Consider the following 19,913-nt stretch of genomic DNA (forward strand, 5'->3'; position numbering starts at 1 on the left):
CATAAAACAAATGACGCTGGGGGGGGGGTTGAAATTATGATCCACCATCGGTCGAGATCGGTATACACGTTGTTTCATGAATTACGTACATACGACCCGGTGATGATCCAATTAATACGATGAATAGTAACAGGGCATAATTTTAACGGTACGCGTGGATATCATTATAATTCATGCGCATCGTAAAACAAGGTAACCATGTGTTATATACATCCAACCGTACAATAATCCCATCGATGTTAACTGTATAAATATTTAATTAATCGGAGCGAGACGATTTAATCTTGGTGTATCGGTAGTGTGAGGCGCGTATATAGCGATGATGGTCCATTAGCCGAGATCGGCACTGTATTGTTGGGTTATCGAACCGATGTTGGATATAATATTCGGAAGCAAGGAGGTACCGATTGTAAATAAATAAATCCGTACTTGGCACAAGGACGCGGTAGAACGGCGATGATGCTCGGAATCGGCAGGCCAGAGGATGAGGCGTAAATTCAAACAAACGATAAATCCTCGGAGCGGCGATCTCGCGTTGGGCCCGTCGCGAACAAGGGATCGGCAAGTAGCGAGGAAATGAAAATTACCCATCCCCCGATGGCTATCTGAACAACGATGTCTAGAGAGCGGGGCGAAGGGGAGAGGGTACAGCTCGCTCCTGGATATAGGTACATCTTGCACGGTCGCATTCCACAAGGGCTGGGCTCTATATTTGCGCGCGGCTCGATGTACCTACATATCCTGCGTGGACTATTTCTGTCCACGGCCGGTTGCGCGCTATCTCGGCGCCGCTTATTCTCTGTTCCCTTTTTTCCACCCCCCCCCCCTCTCTTATATACATTTAGCCATTTACCCATGAGTAGGACGATTTAAACAAACAAAAATTGTACATATGTATACGTAAGTAGACTCGGAGATTTGATTTTTGCCACTATGAAAACAATTGTTTCATACATATTTGGTCCATTTTTTGTGCCCTTTATTTAGCTAAACCCACCCTCGTGGTGATACCTGTATGTGTACCATATACCGAAAGGGACGGCAAAATTCATGGTGAAAACCGCGGTACAAGGGTAATACATAGGTACAGAAGAGTGCGTTTATCACTGACCACGGTAGAATGAAGATAGTTACTTATACGTATACAGGTATACATATATAGTACAGTCCGGCTGTGCTTTTTCAAAAAGTCCCGCACCCCCTCCTCTTTCTTTCTGTTTCTCTTCTCCTCACCGTCCGTCTTTCGCCGGTTTTTTTTTTTTTTTTTTTTTTTTTTTTTTTTTTTTTTTTACCTGTTCCTCTCTGCAGCAGCACCACCACAGGTAAGTATATATACAGCCCCCTTCTCCCGGTGGCAATTCAAGAGCCGGGAGGAGGATATCTCTCTCTCTCTGTCGTTCCTTATCCTATACCAGCGCTCCTCCCGTTCTCCTTCATTCGCTAGTTTCTCGGCGCTCTTTTCCAACAGAAATATAGCGGGGCAAAGCAGCCATCGGGAGAGCATCATCTCTCCGGCTCACTCCGCGAAAATCCTCGGCGAGGAAAACAACTCTGCACCGAGGATGCCTCCGCTCGATGGTCCCTTCCGACCAGCAGGACACCCCAAGGACAGCCGCATCGCCCAAGCCGGCCTAGTGTGATATATATACATACATACATAGATATATTTATATTTGTATCTCTTGTTGTTGTTGAACTTTGCGAATAGTGACGAGGAATAAAAAAAGAAAAAGAGAAAAAAAAGGAGCAGTCGCGCTAGCACCTGTAGATATCCGAGGCAAGGTCACAGGGCCCTCTTCCTTCGGTTCTTCCCTCCCCTCGAGGGATGCTGGTGCCTATTTTTGCCGCTCGTTGACGGACAGTGATCAATTCTCGCGCGATAAATTTTTTGACATTTTCGCCATCTCTCTCTCTCTCTGTCTGTTTCTGGCAAAGAAGCGTCGAAACCTTCATGTTGCACTGAGAGCTGCTACCACTTCTGGGAGGACGAGATCCAAAAGCGTGAGTATATTTATATGATTTAATTGAGAAAAGGAAGGAAAAAAAAAGTGTTTGTTTCAATGGGTTTTTCGAGGGACGTTGGTCTTTTTTTTTTTTTTTTTTTTTTTTTGTTCAAACTAACATTTCACGGTTGGGGCGACTGCGAAGCGCGCTTTTTAGTTTCACGCTGCGACGGGCTTTTTCTACTTATATGTTTGATCCTCGACGAGGATCGCACGCTATATTTATGTTTGTATACGCGTTGGGCGCTCCGCTACCCTCGACAGACAAGATTTTTTTTTTTTTTTCGTCTCTGTATAGTATTTTCGTACTTACTGTCACTTTTATCGACAACAGGTGCATTCAATACATTATTGGAATGTCGATATTTACCTCAACGATGAGACATTTGTTTGTTACGGGCGTACGTTGTAAATGTAAGTAATTAAAATACGACCTCTCGAAGACTCGGTTTAAAACATCATCCGCGGCATTGGCCTGATGATAATATATGCGCGTGGTTCTACCATAACTCGTATAAGTACTACCCTTACACGATATGCGTGACCATCGTCCGTGACGATTCCTCACTCTGCCATTAATTTCGCTCGCATAACGGAGCACAAACTTTAACGCACAAGTACGCGTATTTTTTTTTTTTTTTTTTTTTTTTTATTATTACAACAATAGTTACGTTTTTATAAAATTCATCCTTTGTTTTTTTTTTTTAATTTACAATTTTATACGGAAAAAAAAAATGGTAAACGTATCGAATGCAGGTCAGTATGACACCGAAACGACGACCGCTGCCGTGTCTGGCAGTTGTACTGCTTGTCTGGGCTAATCTAAATTCGACGGGCGCTTCGCCTGCGGCCTCGGCCCCGTCATCGGCGTCATTCTCAACGACGTCATTTCCGAAGAGAACCCCAGCACCAAGGTAAGCCAAACAGGAATGAGAGAACGAAAAAAAAAAAAAAAAAACAATCCAACACCCGTTCCATTGGCAAAGAAACCGTGTACTCGTTTGTAGCCCTTTTGTCGCAATACCACAGAGCCGGGCCGATCAAGCGCAAGACGATTTTTTACCGTTTGGTCAGTTAGTTCAATAGAGCGGGCTCTCACTCGCTCGAACGTCAATTCACTGTAGGCGACGTGGGCAAGTAAAAAAAAATTACGGTTCGCTTGCCCCTAGCGGTTTTTTGACGCGCGCGTCCACGCGTGAGATTTACACGTTTAACGATAAAAATCGGTATGGATAAAGAGATAAGTACATTGAAAATATTCAAATGGCAGTTTAGCTCACAGTAGACTTGTATGTACAGTGTGTTCTTTGCCTCGGGTGTATACGAAAAAAACACGTACATGTAAGGTGTATATATATATATATATATATATATATATATGCGTACAACCGATGATCGGTCTTGCTGCGCAGTGGTGTGATAATCGACGAGGCAGGCGCAAGGAGGCACTCGGCCGGTCAGACGGAGGTGCGCGAAAAAACGCGGCCCCGCGAGCCGCCCGGCTCACCGGTCAAGCTCTTCATGCCCGACGAGTTCCAGTTTTACACGCTCAACGCCAATGGCCAGCTCGTGATGAAGCAGATGACCAAGCAGGAAATCCAGGGCATGATAGCAGTCGGCGCTGGCAACGCCGGCCTGTCCGACGATCACAGCTACCACCCGACCCAGCTACCCGGCACCGAGCCCAAGGTACGTCTTTCTTTATTTCATCGCTACGACCGGGAATAATGTCCCGTATGGACCGTGCACTCGATTCCGCAGTATTTAACACGTTTTTTGTCTTTCATTTTTTACTGGAATAAAATCATGCATACTTTCCAAGTTTTGTCTGGCAAATTCTTACTGGTTACGATATCTAATTTATCGATTACTTCATCTTCACTACTTGAAAAAAAAAAAAATTCGCACATGATTTTGCAGGTTTCCGATGTCGTGCAGAATGTTCAGAAGGTTCTAAAACATGAACTTAACAAGCCAACTCAAGCTCCTGCCTCGGAATCATCAATACCGGGCAGTGTCAACAGCCAATGGACCAACATGCTCGCGTACATCTTGTCAGGTGGTTCGGTGGACCAGCAGCACGTAGCTCAAGACACGAACATGGTGTTGCCCGCGCTAGATGCCGATCAGACTTACGTCGACGTGATACAGTTGCACAACGAAAAACCCTCGGAAACGGAGAACAACTACATCTCCATGCAATCTGCTCTGAACGAGGAACAAGAAATCAAACTGATCACACCCAAACCGTCGACAAGTTTTACAAGCGGAAAGCCGTTATCGCTCTTGGGAAACATGGCTTTGGACAACGGCATATTGGGAGGACAAGAAATCCATTCTCCGCCAACAAAGGCCAAACCATACCGACCTACGACTACGCATACGTACCACAAGTACACGACTGCCAAACCAATTGTACCATCCAGTGTGAAGGATAACGCTTTTAATTTGAAAAACTCTTCGGCGAACAAGCCAACGCTGTACATACCTTTGTCGGTGTCTCCGTCCCTTTTAGCCGATACGCAGAACAAAGGCAATTACGGACAATCGAGTAATTCCGACGTCGCTCGACCGAGTAATCAAGAAAAGAATACCACCACTTCGCACAAGATTACCGGCCCTCCGAAAAAACCAACGACTTACGTTTACTCGGATCAGCCGGGTTTCACGAGGCTGCCGATGATCCAAGTCCCGGTCATCGAAGCGGATAAACTGAGCACCTCGACTCAACGCACGAACCAACACCAAACTCCCATGTTCGAGATATTGCCAACTATTTCGCCAGGATCCGTAACTAGTTCCGCAACCACGACGAAAGAAGCATCGCATCCGTCGAAACTCAACTTGGGACCCATTGGTGGCTTTAAGAAGCCTGAAATGACTCCCAAGCCGTCGACGCAATTCCGTCCGCAGTACGAACCAATAACCAGATCATCGACCGCTGCGAGCGTTTTACCAACGTCTTCGTATGAGGCCAAAACGAGTACAGCCCAGGCATCCTCGCCCACGTATAGACCTGTCTACGAGCCTCCAACTAGACCCGGCGCCACGAAAACTCCCACGTCTACGAATGGACCAACGACGAAACCAGGTGTCATCGATTCCGTGTCGTCCACCATGTACCGCCCATCACACGAGACCAAACCAAGTTCCGTAGCTTTTAAGCCAACGTCTTCCTTCCACTCGACGTACGAATCTTCGACCTTGCCAGGCGACAGATTCAAAGTGACGCAAGATCCAAGCCCTACGTATTACACGACTGGAAAAGCTTCCACGGTGTCCGATCTCGAGACGAAGTTCAGCACCCCAAGTGGGTTAAAAGTGACGGAGTATCCTGAAAACGTGTATCAAGCGACGAAGGAAGAATCGCCTCCAGTGATTGAAATTGTGACGAAAGTAAGCGTTGAAAGCAGTGTGTCCGAAGTGATAAATTCATCCAACGGTGTGCGAAAATCGACTGTTAAGAACAAGGGAAATGCAAATTCGGTTGACGCCATTGAAAAACAGCCTGATTCCGAGACAACGAATAAAACTAAAAATGGTCAACCTTCGTTTAATAATAGTACTCCAGTTGTCGAAAGTGAAACCTCAACTGTGTTAAATACGATGGATAATGATGATAAAATTATAACAATCGCGTACACAGGTTTGCCATCCAAACTACCGGAAAAAATGTTCGACTCGACTGACAAAAAAACTAGCAATGGTTACGATACAACGGCACCCAGTAGAAACGATGAAGAAAGTGAAACGCCCACCTTGTTGTATTATAATACGGAAAAAACGGTTGCGACTGACTCAAATGTATCGGATGAGCAATTGCTCTTGAAAACCGAAAGTTACGTACTGGATGAAGACTCGTCGACGCGTCCAACTTTGGCAGTACAACCTCAAGATTCGAAACCAGAGAACACCGACTATCACACCGTACTACAAGAAGTCACAACAAAAGAACCGGAAATCATGTTTAAACAAACAGACAGCGTACCGGCCGAAACAACGGAAACAATTGTTCCAAGCTTTGATGCGAGTTCACAAAAATCTCCCGTTACCATTGATAAACATGAAGAAACCGAAACTACGAAATACGTACAAATTAATCAAAAGGACGGTACAGATGCACCATTCGAAGCGACGACAAAACAATTTGTTCCACTGGATGGGAGCACTACTGATTATAGTACGTTAAATTATGAGTCGAGTGACGTGAAAATCTTTGAGAAAAAACCATCTTCCATCGTAACGGAAGACACAAGTAACTATAAAAAAGAAACAACTGTCAAGCCTCTTAAAGATAGCACTACTTATAAACTCGGTGATGAGGATTCGACGAAAATGTACGATTTACCCATTGACACGATCGTGAATTATTTGACTGATCAGTTAAACGATAAAAAACCGGGAATTCTGATTTCCGGAAGTAATAAGATTTTCGCAAATCAAGAAAATTCACCGACGCAAGGGCCGTTAGAGAAAGAAAATACAGCGCAAAAAGATACAATTGCCGATAGCGATGATAATTATCAATCTACAAAAGTTGTGACAGAAAATTCAGATGAGTTCAAAAAACAACATTCTACCACTTCAATGATAGAACAAGATGACCCTTTGAAAATAAATTCAACGAAAGAAAATGAGGTTACGCCGTTTTACGAAAAAATGGAAACCATTACGCAAGACAGTTTTTCGATTGAAAACAAATTTGAAGAAAGCACTTTATCAACAAAAGAAAATGAAAAAGGGACTTTGGAAGAAGAAGAAATTTCAACGGTGAAAGTTATTCCTGTTTACGATGACGGGACGATAATGTATACCTTACCCTCAGACGTTCCGAGCAAAACAACTTTAAATCTAGCACCTGCCACTAAACCTATTCAATCTAATGATGGACCTATCACTGTTTCCTCATCCAGTTATTCGCCCGACAGTAATTTCCCTACCACAAATTTACCAGAACTGCAAGAAGCTTTGAACAATTATATGAAAGAACATTACGATCCAAAATATTCCACAACAAGTAAATACGACGACATTCCATACTTCACCACCATTGTCAACGAAGATTCGTTAGATTATAAAAAAAAGTTACCAACTACACCTACGATAATTTCAGACCACTCAACGACTACCGAATACCAGAAAATTTCTCAAAAACCACAAATCGCTACATTCTCAGCTGTAACGCACAATGAACAAAATACAGAATCATCCATTTTATCTTCAACGCCAGTAAGCAAAATATCCGAAGGTGTTATTTTAAAAGAAAATTCAGCTACAGAACAAAAGACAATAATAGATAATTCGGTAGGTAATAAAAGTAACATCGAAACACCAATTATTTACTTGGAGTTGACGAGCTCAAAGCCTGAAAAACAAAGTATGCCCAACCAAAAGAACAAAGAGTACATGACAAATTCGTCATTAACTAGGATAAAAACTCAAAACCCACTTCAAGAGGTAGATAAAATAATATCAGGGGCACCAGCTGTCACGAGCACTCCAGCGACTGTACCGTACACTTTGTCCAGTGACAATCCAATGCCCAACAACATTGCGAGTGGTCTCATAGCCGGATATCCAACGTACTCGCAAGGCCAACCTATGGCAGAATACATTGCAACTACTAAATCTCACGAAAGCATCGAACCCAGCAATTTGAGTACAACCAATAAACCAATGGAATTGCAAACAGAAGAATACACAGAAAAAGATGTTGAAAAAACAACGTTGAAACCTTTAGACATTAAGAACGAGAGTATTACAAATTTACCACCACCTTTGGAATATCCTTCCGCAACCGACAACTCCAAAATGTCCAATCAAACCGAAGAAACGGATGATCAGATAAATGATTCGTTCAATCCACCTTTGGAAAAACTAAGCGACTTGATCAACCAGTTGAACGATTACTCGGTGGCAACGACTATTGTTCCTATGGATAATTTTGAAGCATTTTTTAACGATAGCAGTGCGACCCCGTTTGAAAGTTTAAACAAAACGTTCGTTGAACCCGAAGGTAGCACGTATGTCATGCTACCAACTTTATCAGCGAATTACTCCACGGAACCTTTTCAAAGTAGTACAAAATCTCTCGCATCAAGCGCATTGGCCGCCATCTCGAAAAATATCGAAACCACAACTCAAAGTATTGTAAAATCAGAATCCAATTCCACCGTCAGATCGACAACTTTGAAAAAAATCATCACCGAAAAATCTCATACGACATCGACGCGTGTAACAACCAAAGGGCCAATCGAGAAAGTTCAATCGACGATAGACAAATCTGCCGGTAGGATAAACCTGGAAGAAGAAAAAATCAAATTGCAACAGACGAAGCCAACCGAACCCTCGAAATTTCCCGTGAAAAATAAATTCCACTATACCACAAGGAGACCTGTCAACGACGGCCACTCGAGTTATACGAGAAAAGCGACCAAGCCTCTGATAAAACCAATTACAACGCCAACGACCACCACCACTGATCGCGCGACTACCAAGTCAACGGATGATTCAAAGGAAAGTACCGTTAAATGGACGCTTATTCCTCAAAACGTGACAGCCGAGGAATCAGGGGAACTCATGAGTAACGCGACAAACGCCAAGGACGACAACTTGGTTCAAAATTCGCCAATAGTGCCTCTCGATCCCTCGTTGGGTGAAATCGGCCTCGACCAGAGCAACAAGGCTCTTGACAAGGATGTGGCCGAATTTCTAAACTTGTGCAACGAAATGTCATTTAAATTCTGGAACTTGGCCAACAACGGCCTCACCTCGTCGAGATCCGTGACGCTGTCGCCGTTCGGAATGATCAGCACCCTCGCCATGATATTCTTCGGCGCGAGAGGTACCACGTCCATTCAAATGAACGACATTTTGAAACTGGACGACGTAGTGACGTTCAATCCTCATTTGGTATTCCAAAACATCACCGACACCGTCACCCTGGCCCGAGGTCAGGGTATCGAAAACGCCGCTTTCGTGAGGGTCCTGTTCGCCGATAGGCTCAAGGTTCGCAGGATAATGCCGTTCTACAAAGAACAAGCCCAACAATTCTACGAAGGCGCGGTTGTGGACATCAACTTCTCCACGGCCGGTGACATTTTGAGGAGGCGAACGAACTGGCTGATCAGGAAGCAAACCGGCGGCAGGATCAAGGATTTCGTGAAGTCGCACACGGTGCCGTTGCGGTCACCGCTGACCGCCCTGTCGGCCAACGTTTTCCAAACGAGCTGCGACGGTCCGGACGCCAGTTCCGAGGGTCGGGACGGCGAGATGTATTTCGCCGTCGCGCAAACGGTCAAGCAGCGCAAGTTGGTGCCGATACCGGCTGTCGTTTGGAAATCCGGTGTGTCCGCCGGGTACGAGCCGAGCTTGGATGCGACCGCGATAGCGTTGGGAGACTCCAAGAGGCCCGTGTCCATGGTCATGGTCATGCCGGGGCAACAAGGTGTCACGGCACCCGGGGACAACTTGGAGAAACTCGAGAGCAGGCTTTTCGGTGGGTCCGGAGATGCGCTGGAGAAACTGCTCAAGGTCGTCATACCGCGAAGGGTCGAAGTTCAAATGCCCAAGTTCAGCCATCGGTCGATCATCAACGTGACGTCGGCTCTGAAGAATATGGGATTCGAGCAGTTGTTTATTAAAAATGCCGACCTCAAGGGTATCAATGGAGCTGGACACGATCTTTTCTTGGCAGACATGATACAGGTATAATTATGCCCTACATTATTATCGATAACTAGCTTGATCATTGTTTTTTTGACCTTTACATAAATCATTTTTTTCGCGTATTTTCAGATGAACCTGTTCTGCACATGTGGGGATGAAAATAAATTGGGCAACCGGCACTTGAGCGAAACTTATCCTGGAACATCGTCCAGGCACACAAGGACGTGGGAATTACTTCATAAGAATAACAATAATAGTAGTACTAGTAGTAGTAATAATAATAATAATGGGGTATATGATAGTTTAGATAATAGGGAATCAGACAATTCCGAAACTAGTGAATGTGATTCTGAAGATTCCGAAGCCAAGTCGAGTTCAGAAAACTCGAGCAATGACGGAGTGAGTCAACAACCCGGAAAACCGGACCTTGACAGAGTTAATAGTTTGAGGCAAAAAATGGACAAGAAAAGGATACGATGGTTTATGCCGTCAGGACGGAGACGATGTCGAAATCGTAGACAAACCGAGCCTGAAAAATCGAGAATGAAGGTAGACAAGCCTTTCTTGTACTTAATAAGACACAATCTCTCTGGACTGATACTTCACATAGGTCGATTCAATCCCAAGAGTCAATCTTAACTGATATGACTAATTAGTATTATATCAACATCCTGTATCAAAGAATAATTAGTTGCTATCTAGGTTTTGAGAAAGTTATTTTTTAAGTTTAATACGCGATGATTATTTTAACATTTTATCAACTTTGTTTGATACGAAACATTTAGGTTATCATGTGTAAGTTAGCTGTAAATTATTTATTATGCATTTCCTTGCTAATGAGCTCAAACGACTTAATTTATTAAAAATAAGTTCTTTTAAATACGACTATGTATAGCATTAAGATTTTTAATCGTAAGTGACTCATTGTAGTAAGATATGTACTGACTTTTCTGTAAAACTTAGTATTTTTAAGGACAGCGAATAATGTCAACAAATGTGTAAAGTAAATTATAGAAGCATAATTGTAATTGTATTGATATGCGGTTATAGATGAAAATATAATATGATTTAACAGGTTAAAGATGTGTTTATAAAATATCGTAGTGATATTAAAAATAAATGATAATACGCCCTCAATTTAAATAAGTTTTAATATATTTTAAGAGACCTTCAAAAATAAAAAATAAAAATTGATTAAAAACCTACGTAAGTTTTTATTCCGTTGTAGAACTTTAATTGAATGTCTGGCTATTATTACCCAATTTAAGTGATTTTACAAAGACAATTAGGTTTCAATTTTACACCTTTCTGATGTTAATTGTTACTAAAAACGAGTACATGTAAAATTATTTTTAAAAACCTCATTGTGAATGTTTATTGATGTTAGGTGAGTAAAAAATAAGGTTTGATAGGATACAAGTGTGTTCAGAACATATTGCGGTGATAAAAAAAAAAAAACTTATATTGTAAAAATTATATGAACATCCTTAATATAAATATCTTTTAATTGTTTCAATGAAAGTTCAAAAAGAATAAACTAAATGAAAAGTATCTTTAAAACTTACACATCTTAGTAATGCACAAACATGAGAATCATACATATTTTTAACAATAGATTCGTTATTGGCCCGGACCTGAGAGTGATTTGTCCATAAACTTTTTTTTAGCAAAACACAACCACCACTTACTTGGCTTCCCATCACTGCCATAAACTTTATCAATTAAACGAAGTCCTGTCTCTTGTCTTATTTGTAACAAATACTGTCGCATGGTATCTATAAAATAATACATTATTTATTATTGCTTAATGTTTAAATAAATATTATTTAAATAATTTTTTAGTACCAGCTTCGGTTGCATCATTGGGCTTGGCATATACAGAGTTTAGTGGAAAGCCTTGATCTCCAGGAATATCAAACTTGGATATTGCCAGAGAGTACATTTCGTTTGGAGCTTGATTTTGACTAATACACTTTTGCAATTTCTTTAGACATTCAGTAATATATAAAGTTATGTAAATTAATAATCTATCTGCTTCACTCTAAAAATAAAACGTAATGTATCGGACATTCGTTTGCTTGTAATTAATAATATGTTTGGCGAGAGATCCATACCTTAATTTCATACGTCCTAAAGAACACATTGGCTTTGAAAAAATACAATGCTTCATCTATAATGTCCATCTCCTCGTTGTTTAGATGAGGATCAGCTGGTCCTCTGAATGTCGTTTTTAGGGGCAGCAAGGCCATGTTACCAATGTTCTTTGTTTTTTTAGTAAAACTAGAGTGATAAGCCTAAAAACAAAAACATACAAATCTATAATTCAGAATGAAAAACTACGCCAAAACTGCTTTTATCATTAGTTTAAAATATTTTCACTCCTTTCAGCATAGTATTTATCATTATGAAGGATTACTCATTTCAATTTTTTTTCATTCATCATTAGTATCATTGTCAACAAACTTGGCCAACAAAGTTACTGTTACTTAAAAAGATGACGCATAACCTACGTGTACAGTAAAAATCCTTGATATACTTACCGGCATCTTGTTGATGGCATACAAAAAATTTGACTAAGTTTTATAGGTGTGTCACTTGAAATCCGAATGAGTAAATTTCACTTGTTTGGCACTTGATACTTGATACTCAATCTGCAAAAGCACAGGGTTTTAAGTTTTAACTTTTGTTGGATGGATAATGGATTCTTTGACAAGGATATCAAATTATTAGTGATAAGAAAATACTAATAGTAAGTACTTCAGTACTCACTACTTCCTTAATTAACTGCAGTGACACTTTGTCGCTATCACTAAAAAGAGTGACTAAGGCAGTCAAGAGTCAAGACACAACCAGAGATGAGTAAGTAGATCTACCTATACTCACCTCTGACACAACTCTCAACTCTACTTAATGCAACTCTCAACTCTCATTACTCTCAACTCAACAGTCAGTCAGTCAACACAATGGAGTACTTATATAGGTATTGTCAATTGTCATATTTGTCATCGTGTATTAGTGCATCGGCGCCATCTAGCGTTGCGGATTTTGTGAATTTTTTTTTTATTATATGTGTAATATAATATATAATGCATAATATTATGTATAATATAATGCAACAATAATAATTTGTACCTCGATAACGAGCTCTTTCATACTCCTCAACGGAAAAATTGTACTTGAACCTTGAAAAAATACCATAGGCACAAATTTGAAGAATTTATGAAATGCCTGTTTGTTGTTTTTACACTTGCCACCATGCACAACTTGCAACTTACCCAGGAAGATTGTCAAGATGACAAGATAAATTAATCCATTAGTCATCTAAAAATCTCTAAGTATAATTGTGCATAATTACAATGGGGTACATGATATTTTATGTGATTGTATGGTGAATATAGTTTAAACAACATCTTAAATCGCGCACATAATAGCTAGTTCGAAGATCATTTATCACTCTTGTGATCAGAGCTTTTTAGATGACGATGAAATTGGTCATCTTATTGTTACAATGATCTTTCTGCCGTGCAGAAAAGAGATAGAAAAGACAGCTGCCATACAGAGACAATATATAGATATATATATATATATATATATATAGGTGTACGGTATTAAGTTCTGCGGTAAAGAGTGTGTGATCATGTGTAAATAGATGTAATTAGATCGTAATAAGCAAACAACAAAAACATACAAAGGTTCCATAATTTTCTAAAAATCTGTGCCCAAGTATAGGCAAAACTACCACTGGATCGTATGCATCGCGTCGCGCGTCCCAATCTTATCTGTCAACTGGGTTGACGTGTGTTTTCGTGTGGCCATAAGTCAAGTTGCGTGCTCCAGCAGCTGTTAACTGGTCCTGGAGTTTTTTTTACGATTTAGCTTAAACAAAATCAGCCAAAATGGTTTTGGCAGATTTGGGTCGCAAAATCACATCGGCATTGCGCTCGTTGAGCAATGCCACCATCATCAACGAGGAGGTAACCTATCACTTGCGTCAACCAACATTGATTGTTTTTTTGGCCTCTATTTGTTTAATCAATTGATGATCCTTGCCTGAATTTTTTTTTTTTTCTTTTCCTTACGTAGGTGCTAAATTCCATGCTAAAAGACATATGCGCGGCGTTACTCGAAGCTGACGTTAATATAAGGCTAGTGAAAAGTTTGAGAGAAAATGTTCGCACGGTCATTGACTTTGATGATATGGCTGGAGGTCTCAACAAGAGACGAATGATACAGAGTGCCGTTTTCAAGGAACTCGTCAAAGTAAGTTTCATCGTTATGTGTTTCTTTTCAATTTGATTCCTTACTTTTGAAAATTCGATTACGTACAGTATTGAAATTTACTAAAAACACCACTGCAACTTTGTCATATGATTTGTGGACTTTGTTTCTGATTAGCTCATAGATCCTGGAGTTAAAGCATATCAGCCAATCAAAGGTCGACCAAATGTTATTATGTTTGTTGGTTTACAAGGTTCGGGCAAAACAACGACATGCACAAAGTTAGCATATCACTATTTGAAGAAAAATTGGAAAGCTTGTCTGGTTTGCGCCGATACGTTTCGTGCTGGTGCTTACGATCAAATCAAACAAAATGCCACAAAAGCGAGGATACCATTTTATGGAAGGTATTACATTTTACTATTGTTATGATTTCTGCGGGTTGTTTCGTTTAAAAAATTATCCGTAATTGTATTTATCATTTTTTTTAGTTACACAGAAGTTGATCCTGTAGTGATAGCTCAAGATGGTGTGGATATGTTTAAAAAGGAAGGATACGAAATAATTATTGTTGATACAAGTGGTAGACACAAGCAAGAGGAGTCTTTGTTTGAAGAAATGTTACAAGTGTCAAACGCCATTGTATGAAATAATTTTCTTCCATAACTTTATCTATTACCGCACTTAATGAAGCTTTGAATAATTAAAATTTAATTGTAATAGCAACCAGACAACATTATATTCGTGATGGATGCAACAATAGGTCAAGCTTGTGAATCACAAGCCAAAGCTTTTAAAGAACGTGTAAATGTAGGCTCTATTATTATTACTAAGTTAGATGGCCATGCCAAGGGTGGTGGAGCACTTTCTGCGTTAGTAACAGATTTATAAGTATAAAATAGTTTCAAGAAAAATATTTTGACAAATTTTTTTTATGAGTCTTGATTTTTATAGAGTTGCTGCTACGCGTAGTCCAGTTATTTTTGTGGGAACAGGAGAGCACATTGACGATCTCGAGCCATTTAAAACAAAGCCATTCATCAGTAAATTATTAGGTATGGGAGACATTGAAGGGTTGATTGATAAAGTCAATGAACTCAATTTGGATGACAATGAAGAATTATTAGAGAAAATTAAACATGGACAGTTCACACTACGTGATATGTATGAACAATTCCAAAATATCATGAAAATGGGTCCATTTTCACAAATTATGGTACTACTAAATCTTTTATTACTGAAAGTGGACAAAAAAATTTTATATATTTTTAAGATCACTTTTTGCATTACCAGGGTATGATACCGGGGTTTAGTCAAGATTTTATGTCCAAAGGAACCGAGCAAGAATCAATGGCTCGTCTTAAAAAGTTAATGACTATCATGGACAGCATGAATGATGCAGGTTTGTATGACAAAAATAAATTAAAATTCGAATAAATTTTCAACTTGAACTGTTATTATTAACTTTTAGAGTTGGATAGCAGAGATGGCGCAAAACTGTTTAGTAAACAGCCAGGTCGAATCGCAAGAGTGGCTCGAGGATCTGGTGTTACAGAGAAAGATGTTAAAGATCTGATAACTCAGTATACCAAGTTTGCAGCAGTAGTGAAAAAAATGGGTGGAATCAAAGGCTTATTCAAAGGTGGCGACATGACTAAGAATGTCAACTCTGTTCAAATGGCAAAACTTAATCAACAAATGGCAAGAATGATGGATCCACGTGTTCTGCATCAAATGGGTAAGTAGCTTATTATAAACATGAATAATGAAGAAAATTAATAGATTAGTTTTTTTTTTGCATCAAATTTTTCGTGTTTTACAGGTGGTATGACAGGTCTTCAAAACATGATGAGACAATTACAACAGGGTACAGCTGGAGGTTTAAATAATTTGATGGGAGGTTTTGGTGGACAATCTTAAGAAAACCAATATTTTACTGACGATAGGAAGTGCTTGTCGATCGATTTATCAGGAACAATTGAATCCTATATTGTATTCTGTAAAAGTTGAAAATATAAATTTATACACATAAAATATAAATAGCAACTAGTATGTAAACAGATTAAATGGATGGAAGAACGAATGATACTTTTATATTATAAGTCTGGGGTATAAATGAAAATTTTTGTTATCAACATGTTGTCTTCATCTTTTTCATTACACATAAACCATTGATATCCTACTGATAAATAACAACGTATCAAATGATCCATTTTTAAGGATGCTGCTCTCCTACAAATTCCATACTCGACATGGCACAAGAATTAAACTGATATGGGGAACGATATCAGTGAACATGTCTTTTGATTTGTTTCTAATTGTAACTTATAAGTCTGTAGGTTTTATTAATATTATTATTTCATATTTAATTAAGGAATTTTAAAGATAAGGATCCCATTAAGAGTTGAGATTTATTTCGAAAGAGGTATCAGTAAAAGTGTGCGGAAGTTCAAACAACACCGTTTGTAAGTATACGCAAACAGTAAGACCGTGATCAAACGTTCGAAACTATTAAATTATTTATCACCTAAACGAGAATTTCACAAAAAAAATTAAGAATTCCATCATCCAAAATTTATCTAGGTACTCATCCGTATTTACTAAATTTTTGTTGTGAATTTGTGATCCACCACTGTGATATATTTTTTGTAGGGTTGTATAGCGTAAAAAATAATTACCCAAAATCCCTTCATCTCTTCCTCACGTGACTCACGTCTCTCTTAACTCTTAACTCTTTTTTTTTTACATAATTTATAATTATGAAAATGTCTCCTGTCCTGATCTAAATTTCCCATTGTTGGTGACAACAGTCCCTTCTTTATCGTTATCGGTTTTATATATTTTTTTCTTTTGCAGGCAGCAAACAAAGAAAACAAAATCGACAAATCTCTGCAAAGCAGCATCAGTTGTTTATTAAAACTCGATCTGGAATTTCTCCTACGCACGTATTACGTATTTGACGCACTTCAATACACTTGCCATTGTGCGTGAAACATGGATCAGTACTGGGTTGTGTAAAAAAAAGAGACCCAACTAGAAGAACAAAAAACTAAGGACGATAAGAGGCTATTAACCAAATAGCCGACAATAAAACAGCTTGTGCTTATTTTGTATGCCCTAATAAAATAAACATCAATGGGTGAGTAATTTAAAACTTTTTTTTTTTTTTTTTCATGACGACCTTACCAAATTTATTAAACCGAAAGTATATAGTGTTTACTTTTCTTTAAATGTTTACTTTAAGTGTCTACTAAGTTTGTTCAGAATTACCCAATAAGTCATTTAATTTTGTCATCTTACGTATGGGTTGATGTCTTATTTTTACAAGTAAACTTTACTACAGACAATAAGATGAAGTTCTGTATGTCTTCTTAGAAACTAATATATAATGGTGCTCAACTCTAAAACTTAAGAAAAAAAGTGATGGTAAATTTTTATTGTCGATCATAAGAATCTCACCTTCCCACATCCTTTTTGCATCCGTTTTTGCGACCAGCGGACTGTATTCCTTTACATGCAAAAGTTTTTTAGAGATTTTTATTAAATCCCTACTTTTTAGAGTACTTTCATCTCTGATTATCTTCAATTGATTAAGAAGTGATAGTATGAATAAATCTTACAGATACAGGACTTGAAACTGGAAACGAATCAAATAATACCACCATTGTTGTACCTGGCCAATTCATTTCTTGTGCCATGTCCAGTATGGAATCTGTAAGAGAGCCAAAATTGGAACTTCTTTTTAAGAATATGCCAAAAACAAGTGATGCACTCACTGTCGGAGGCTCCAAAGATGAATTTGCAATGGATTATCCTTTTGTATATCAACCAGCAAGTGAGAATCTCAGTCTCGACAAAATTCCTTCGACAGATTGTAAGGAGATTTGTGTGTTCAAAAAACCTTCTCATTCCATGGCAGATCATTCAGTAAATATGATTTTAAATGATACTATGTAAAAATAGCGTTAATATTTCCATTTTCGCACGAAAAAACTAGTATAAGATTTATTATGATAAGTTCAAAACTTATTCCGATTTCTGTGCAATCACCACACAATTTTACAAATGTTCCGAATAGAAATTGATTATTGATCATACTAAGATAATTCCTACTTTTATTTCTTTTGCACGTGTCACGTTCTCATTAAATACCTAATTCATTGTTTTTTTAAGTTGATGGATATTAGGTCCTTTATTAAGTTCAATGAGGCCACTCAAATTGCTCGTGAGTATTTTAATTAATTATTTTACAAGAAGTATTTTTTACGTAAATTTTTATAAAAATCAATAAATAATGGTTATTTTCAGATACCCTTCCACGCGAAGAAATACATGATTTTTCTCCTAAAATTCGTAGGAGACTTTGTGGAAATGATAAAGTGAATTCCTGGAGCCATGATAAAGTGAGGCGTTTGAAAAAAATGCGTATTGCTGTTACTACAAACAATACTCAATTGCTGAAGGACGCATTAAGTACTGGAGTCTCGCCCAACTTCACTGATGAATCACAGCGAACGCCATTGCATTTGGCAGCAAGCAGGTATATCATTAAGCTACAGACTAGTTTGACATAAAACGCCTACACGACAACAGCCACACCATTTGAGGCTTGGTGTACAGGCGCGAGAAAGGTCCTGTGAGTATTCCCTTAATGTGAGCATAAAATTTTGCGAAATAGACATATTTCCTCACTTGCTCTTTTCAATTAAGGGAATTTGTCCATAGAACCTTTCACCAAGTTCTGCCTCATCGGACTGATCGGGCGTGTACTTAGTTAAAGATTCTGGTGAACAAAACATTGTCATTTTCAGGGGATACACGGAAATAGTAAAAATTTTGCTCGCACATGGAGCGAATCCAAACATGAAAGACACAATCGGTAACACGCCTTTGCACTTGGCTGCGGTGACGAGTAAAACCGAGATTGTGGATTTATTGCTGAAAGCTGGCACAAACGTAAAGTCGACCGACCATTTCGGCAATAATCCATTGGACCTGGCAAAAACAAAGGCGCGTGTGCTTAAAAATTGCAAAGTTGGCGATATCGGCAACATCAAACAAGAGGTGGAAAATGTCATTAGTTTACTGAAGCTCCATCTACAGAGATCAAATAAAGTGGATGCTGAAAACATGACGGCAGTCGAAGAAGCGTTGAACAAAATCTGCTCACGGCTGTCGTTGTCCAACTCTACCGATCAGATTCAAGATAGTCTGAAAAATATTTTGAGTAATTTGGAGTCACTTAGTTTGGTTTGAACGAGTCTCTTCACCGTTATCCAGATTTCCTCTCTTGTGCAAGATTGCCAGCAATTATTTTAAATTATCGAATTGAAAAAAACGCTCGGCTCTTTGAATTGCGAAAAAGTACGAGATACTGAAAAAGTGATGTAATACTTGTATGGAGCTGGCGAATTGGCGCAAGCTCAGTGCAGTCGTAACGCCAGCCCCATCGAAAAAACATATCCACTTTTGTTTTGTTTTATTAAATATCATATAAAGACGATATAAAACTTTTTTTTGTTTGTTTAACGTAAAGTACTGTTAATGCTGTTTAAATTCAAAAAAATATACATACATATTTTAGTAAGTCGTAGGTATTGTAACGGGCGACTAATACCGTAACGCCGTTTACGCTCACCTAGACTGCGCGAGGAAGAAAGGCCGAAGAGAGAAGGAGGATGTCATGATGTGTGCGAGAGAGAGAAAGAGGAAGGAGAGACACTTGCAACTTGCAACTTGCAATGCGTATTAGCGCGGGACGCTCTTGGCCATTAGGTCAGAAGAGATTATATAGGTATAGGTAGGGTAAACACGTGCGTCTTTTGCCCGAAAAGCATATACCGCGTCACCAAGGGACAGCCTCGCCGTCAGAGGGGTTCTGCTGAGGGATCATCTACTTGGCGAACGAGCGTAAACAAGAGGCTACGAAAATCCAGGTAAGCGCAGTGCGTGCGTGAAAGCCGTGGTAGCCGCGTAATCTCTCTCCGCGCCCGATCGAATTATTGCGTGCCGTCGGCTCCGAGA

General features: G+C 39.3%; 4 protein-coding genes across 6 annotated transcripts; 3 read left to right on the forward strand and 1 right to left on the reverse strand.

Annotated features, from left to right (window-relative positions):
• Window positions 1–2,765: 2,765 nt before the first annotated feature.
• On the forward strand, window positions 2,766–10,310 carry LOC106635928 (uncharacterized). The gene is made up of 5 exons (XM_023390655.2): window positions 2,766–2,917; window positions 3,416–3,692; window positions 3,924–4,946; window positions 4,998–9,710; window positions 9,801–10,310. Exons 1-5 carry the CDS (start codon window positions 2,766–2,768, stop codon window positions 10,308–10,310), a joined length of 6,675 nt encoding a protein of 2,224 aa, XP_023246423.2.
• An 848-nt stretch (window positions 10,311–11,158) lies between these two features.
• Arpc3A (Actin-related protein 2/3 complex, subunit 3A) lies at window positions 11,159–12,856 on the reverse strand. 3 transcript variants are annotated; one of them, XM_089589519.1, is made up of 5 exons: window positions 12,804–12,856; window positions 12,212–12,322; window positions 11,786–11,965; window positions 11,517–11,712; window positions 11,159–11,446 (listed from the first exon to the last, which is right to left on the reverse strand). In XM_089589519.1, exons 2-5 carry the CDS (start codon window positions 12,215–12,217, stop codon window positions 11,292–11,294), a joined length of 537 nt encoding a protein of 178 aa, XP_089445645.1. In that variant the 5' UTR covers window positions 12,218–12,322; window positions 12,804–12,856; the 3' UTR covers window positions 11,159–11,291. The 3 variants fall into 3 exon arrangements, with proteins under 3 accessions (XP_089445645.1, XP_089445644.1, XP_089445643.1); XM_089589518.1 differs by lacking the exon at window positions 12,804–12,856 and adding an exon at window positions 12,555–12,617; XM_089589517.1 differs by lacking the exon at window positions 12,804–12,856 and adding an exon at window positions 12,441–12,617.
• Window positions 12,857–13,265: 409 nt separating this feature from the next.
• Srp54k (signal recognition particle 54k) lies at window positions 13,266–15,993 on the forward strand. The gene is made up of 10 exons (XM_089589322.1): window positions 13,266–13,322; window positions 13,401–13,645; window positions 13,755–13,931; window positions 14,067–14,296; window positions 14,381–14,531; window positions 14,613–14,761; window positions 14,844–15,105; window positions 15,183–15,291; window positions 15,361–15,627; window positions 15,712–15,993. The coding sequence occupies exons 2-10, from the start codon at window positions 13,568–13,570 to the stop codon at window positions 15,807–15,809; spliced, it is 1,521 nt and encodes a 506-aa protein (XP_089445448.1). The 5' UTR covers window positions 13,266–13,322; window positions 13,401–13,567; the 3' UTR covers window positions 15,810–15,993.
• A 763-nt stretch (window positions 15,994–16,756) lies between these two features.
• Window positions 16,757–19,618, forward strand: LOC106636089 (uncharacterized). Its single transcript, XM_014348359.2, has 5 exons — window positions 16,757–17,028; window positions 17,512–17,816; window positions 18,063–18,114; window positions 18,198–18,429; window positions 18,701–19,618. The coding sequence occupies exons 1-5, from the start codon at window positions 17,025–17,027 to the stop codon at window positions 19,143–19,145; spliced, it is 1,038 nt and encodes a 345-aa protein (XP_014203845.2). The 5' UTR covers window positions 16,757–17,024; the 3' UTR covers window positions 19,146–19,618.
• The last annotated feature ends 295 nt before the right edge of the window (window positions 19,619–19,913 follow it).

The sequence above is a fragment of the Copidosoma floridanum genome, unplaced genomic scaffold (assembly GCF_036245765.1).
Source record: "Copidosoma floridanum isolate Cflo_tuat_1 unplaced genomic scaffold, Cflo_Japanese_pri ptg000009l, whole genome shotgun sequence".
Classification (NCBI taxonomy): Eukaryota; Metazoa; Arthropoda; class Insecta; order Hymenoptera; family Encyrtidae; genus Copidosoma; species Copidosoma floridanum.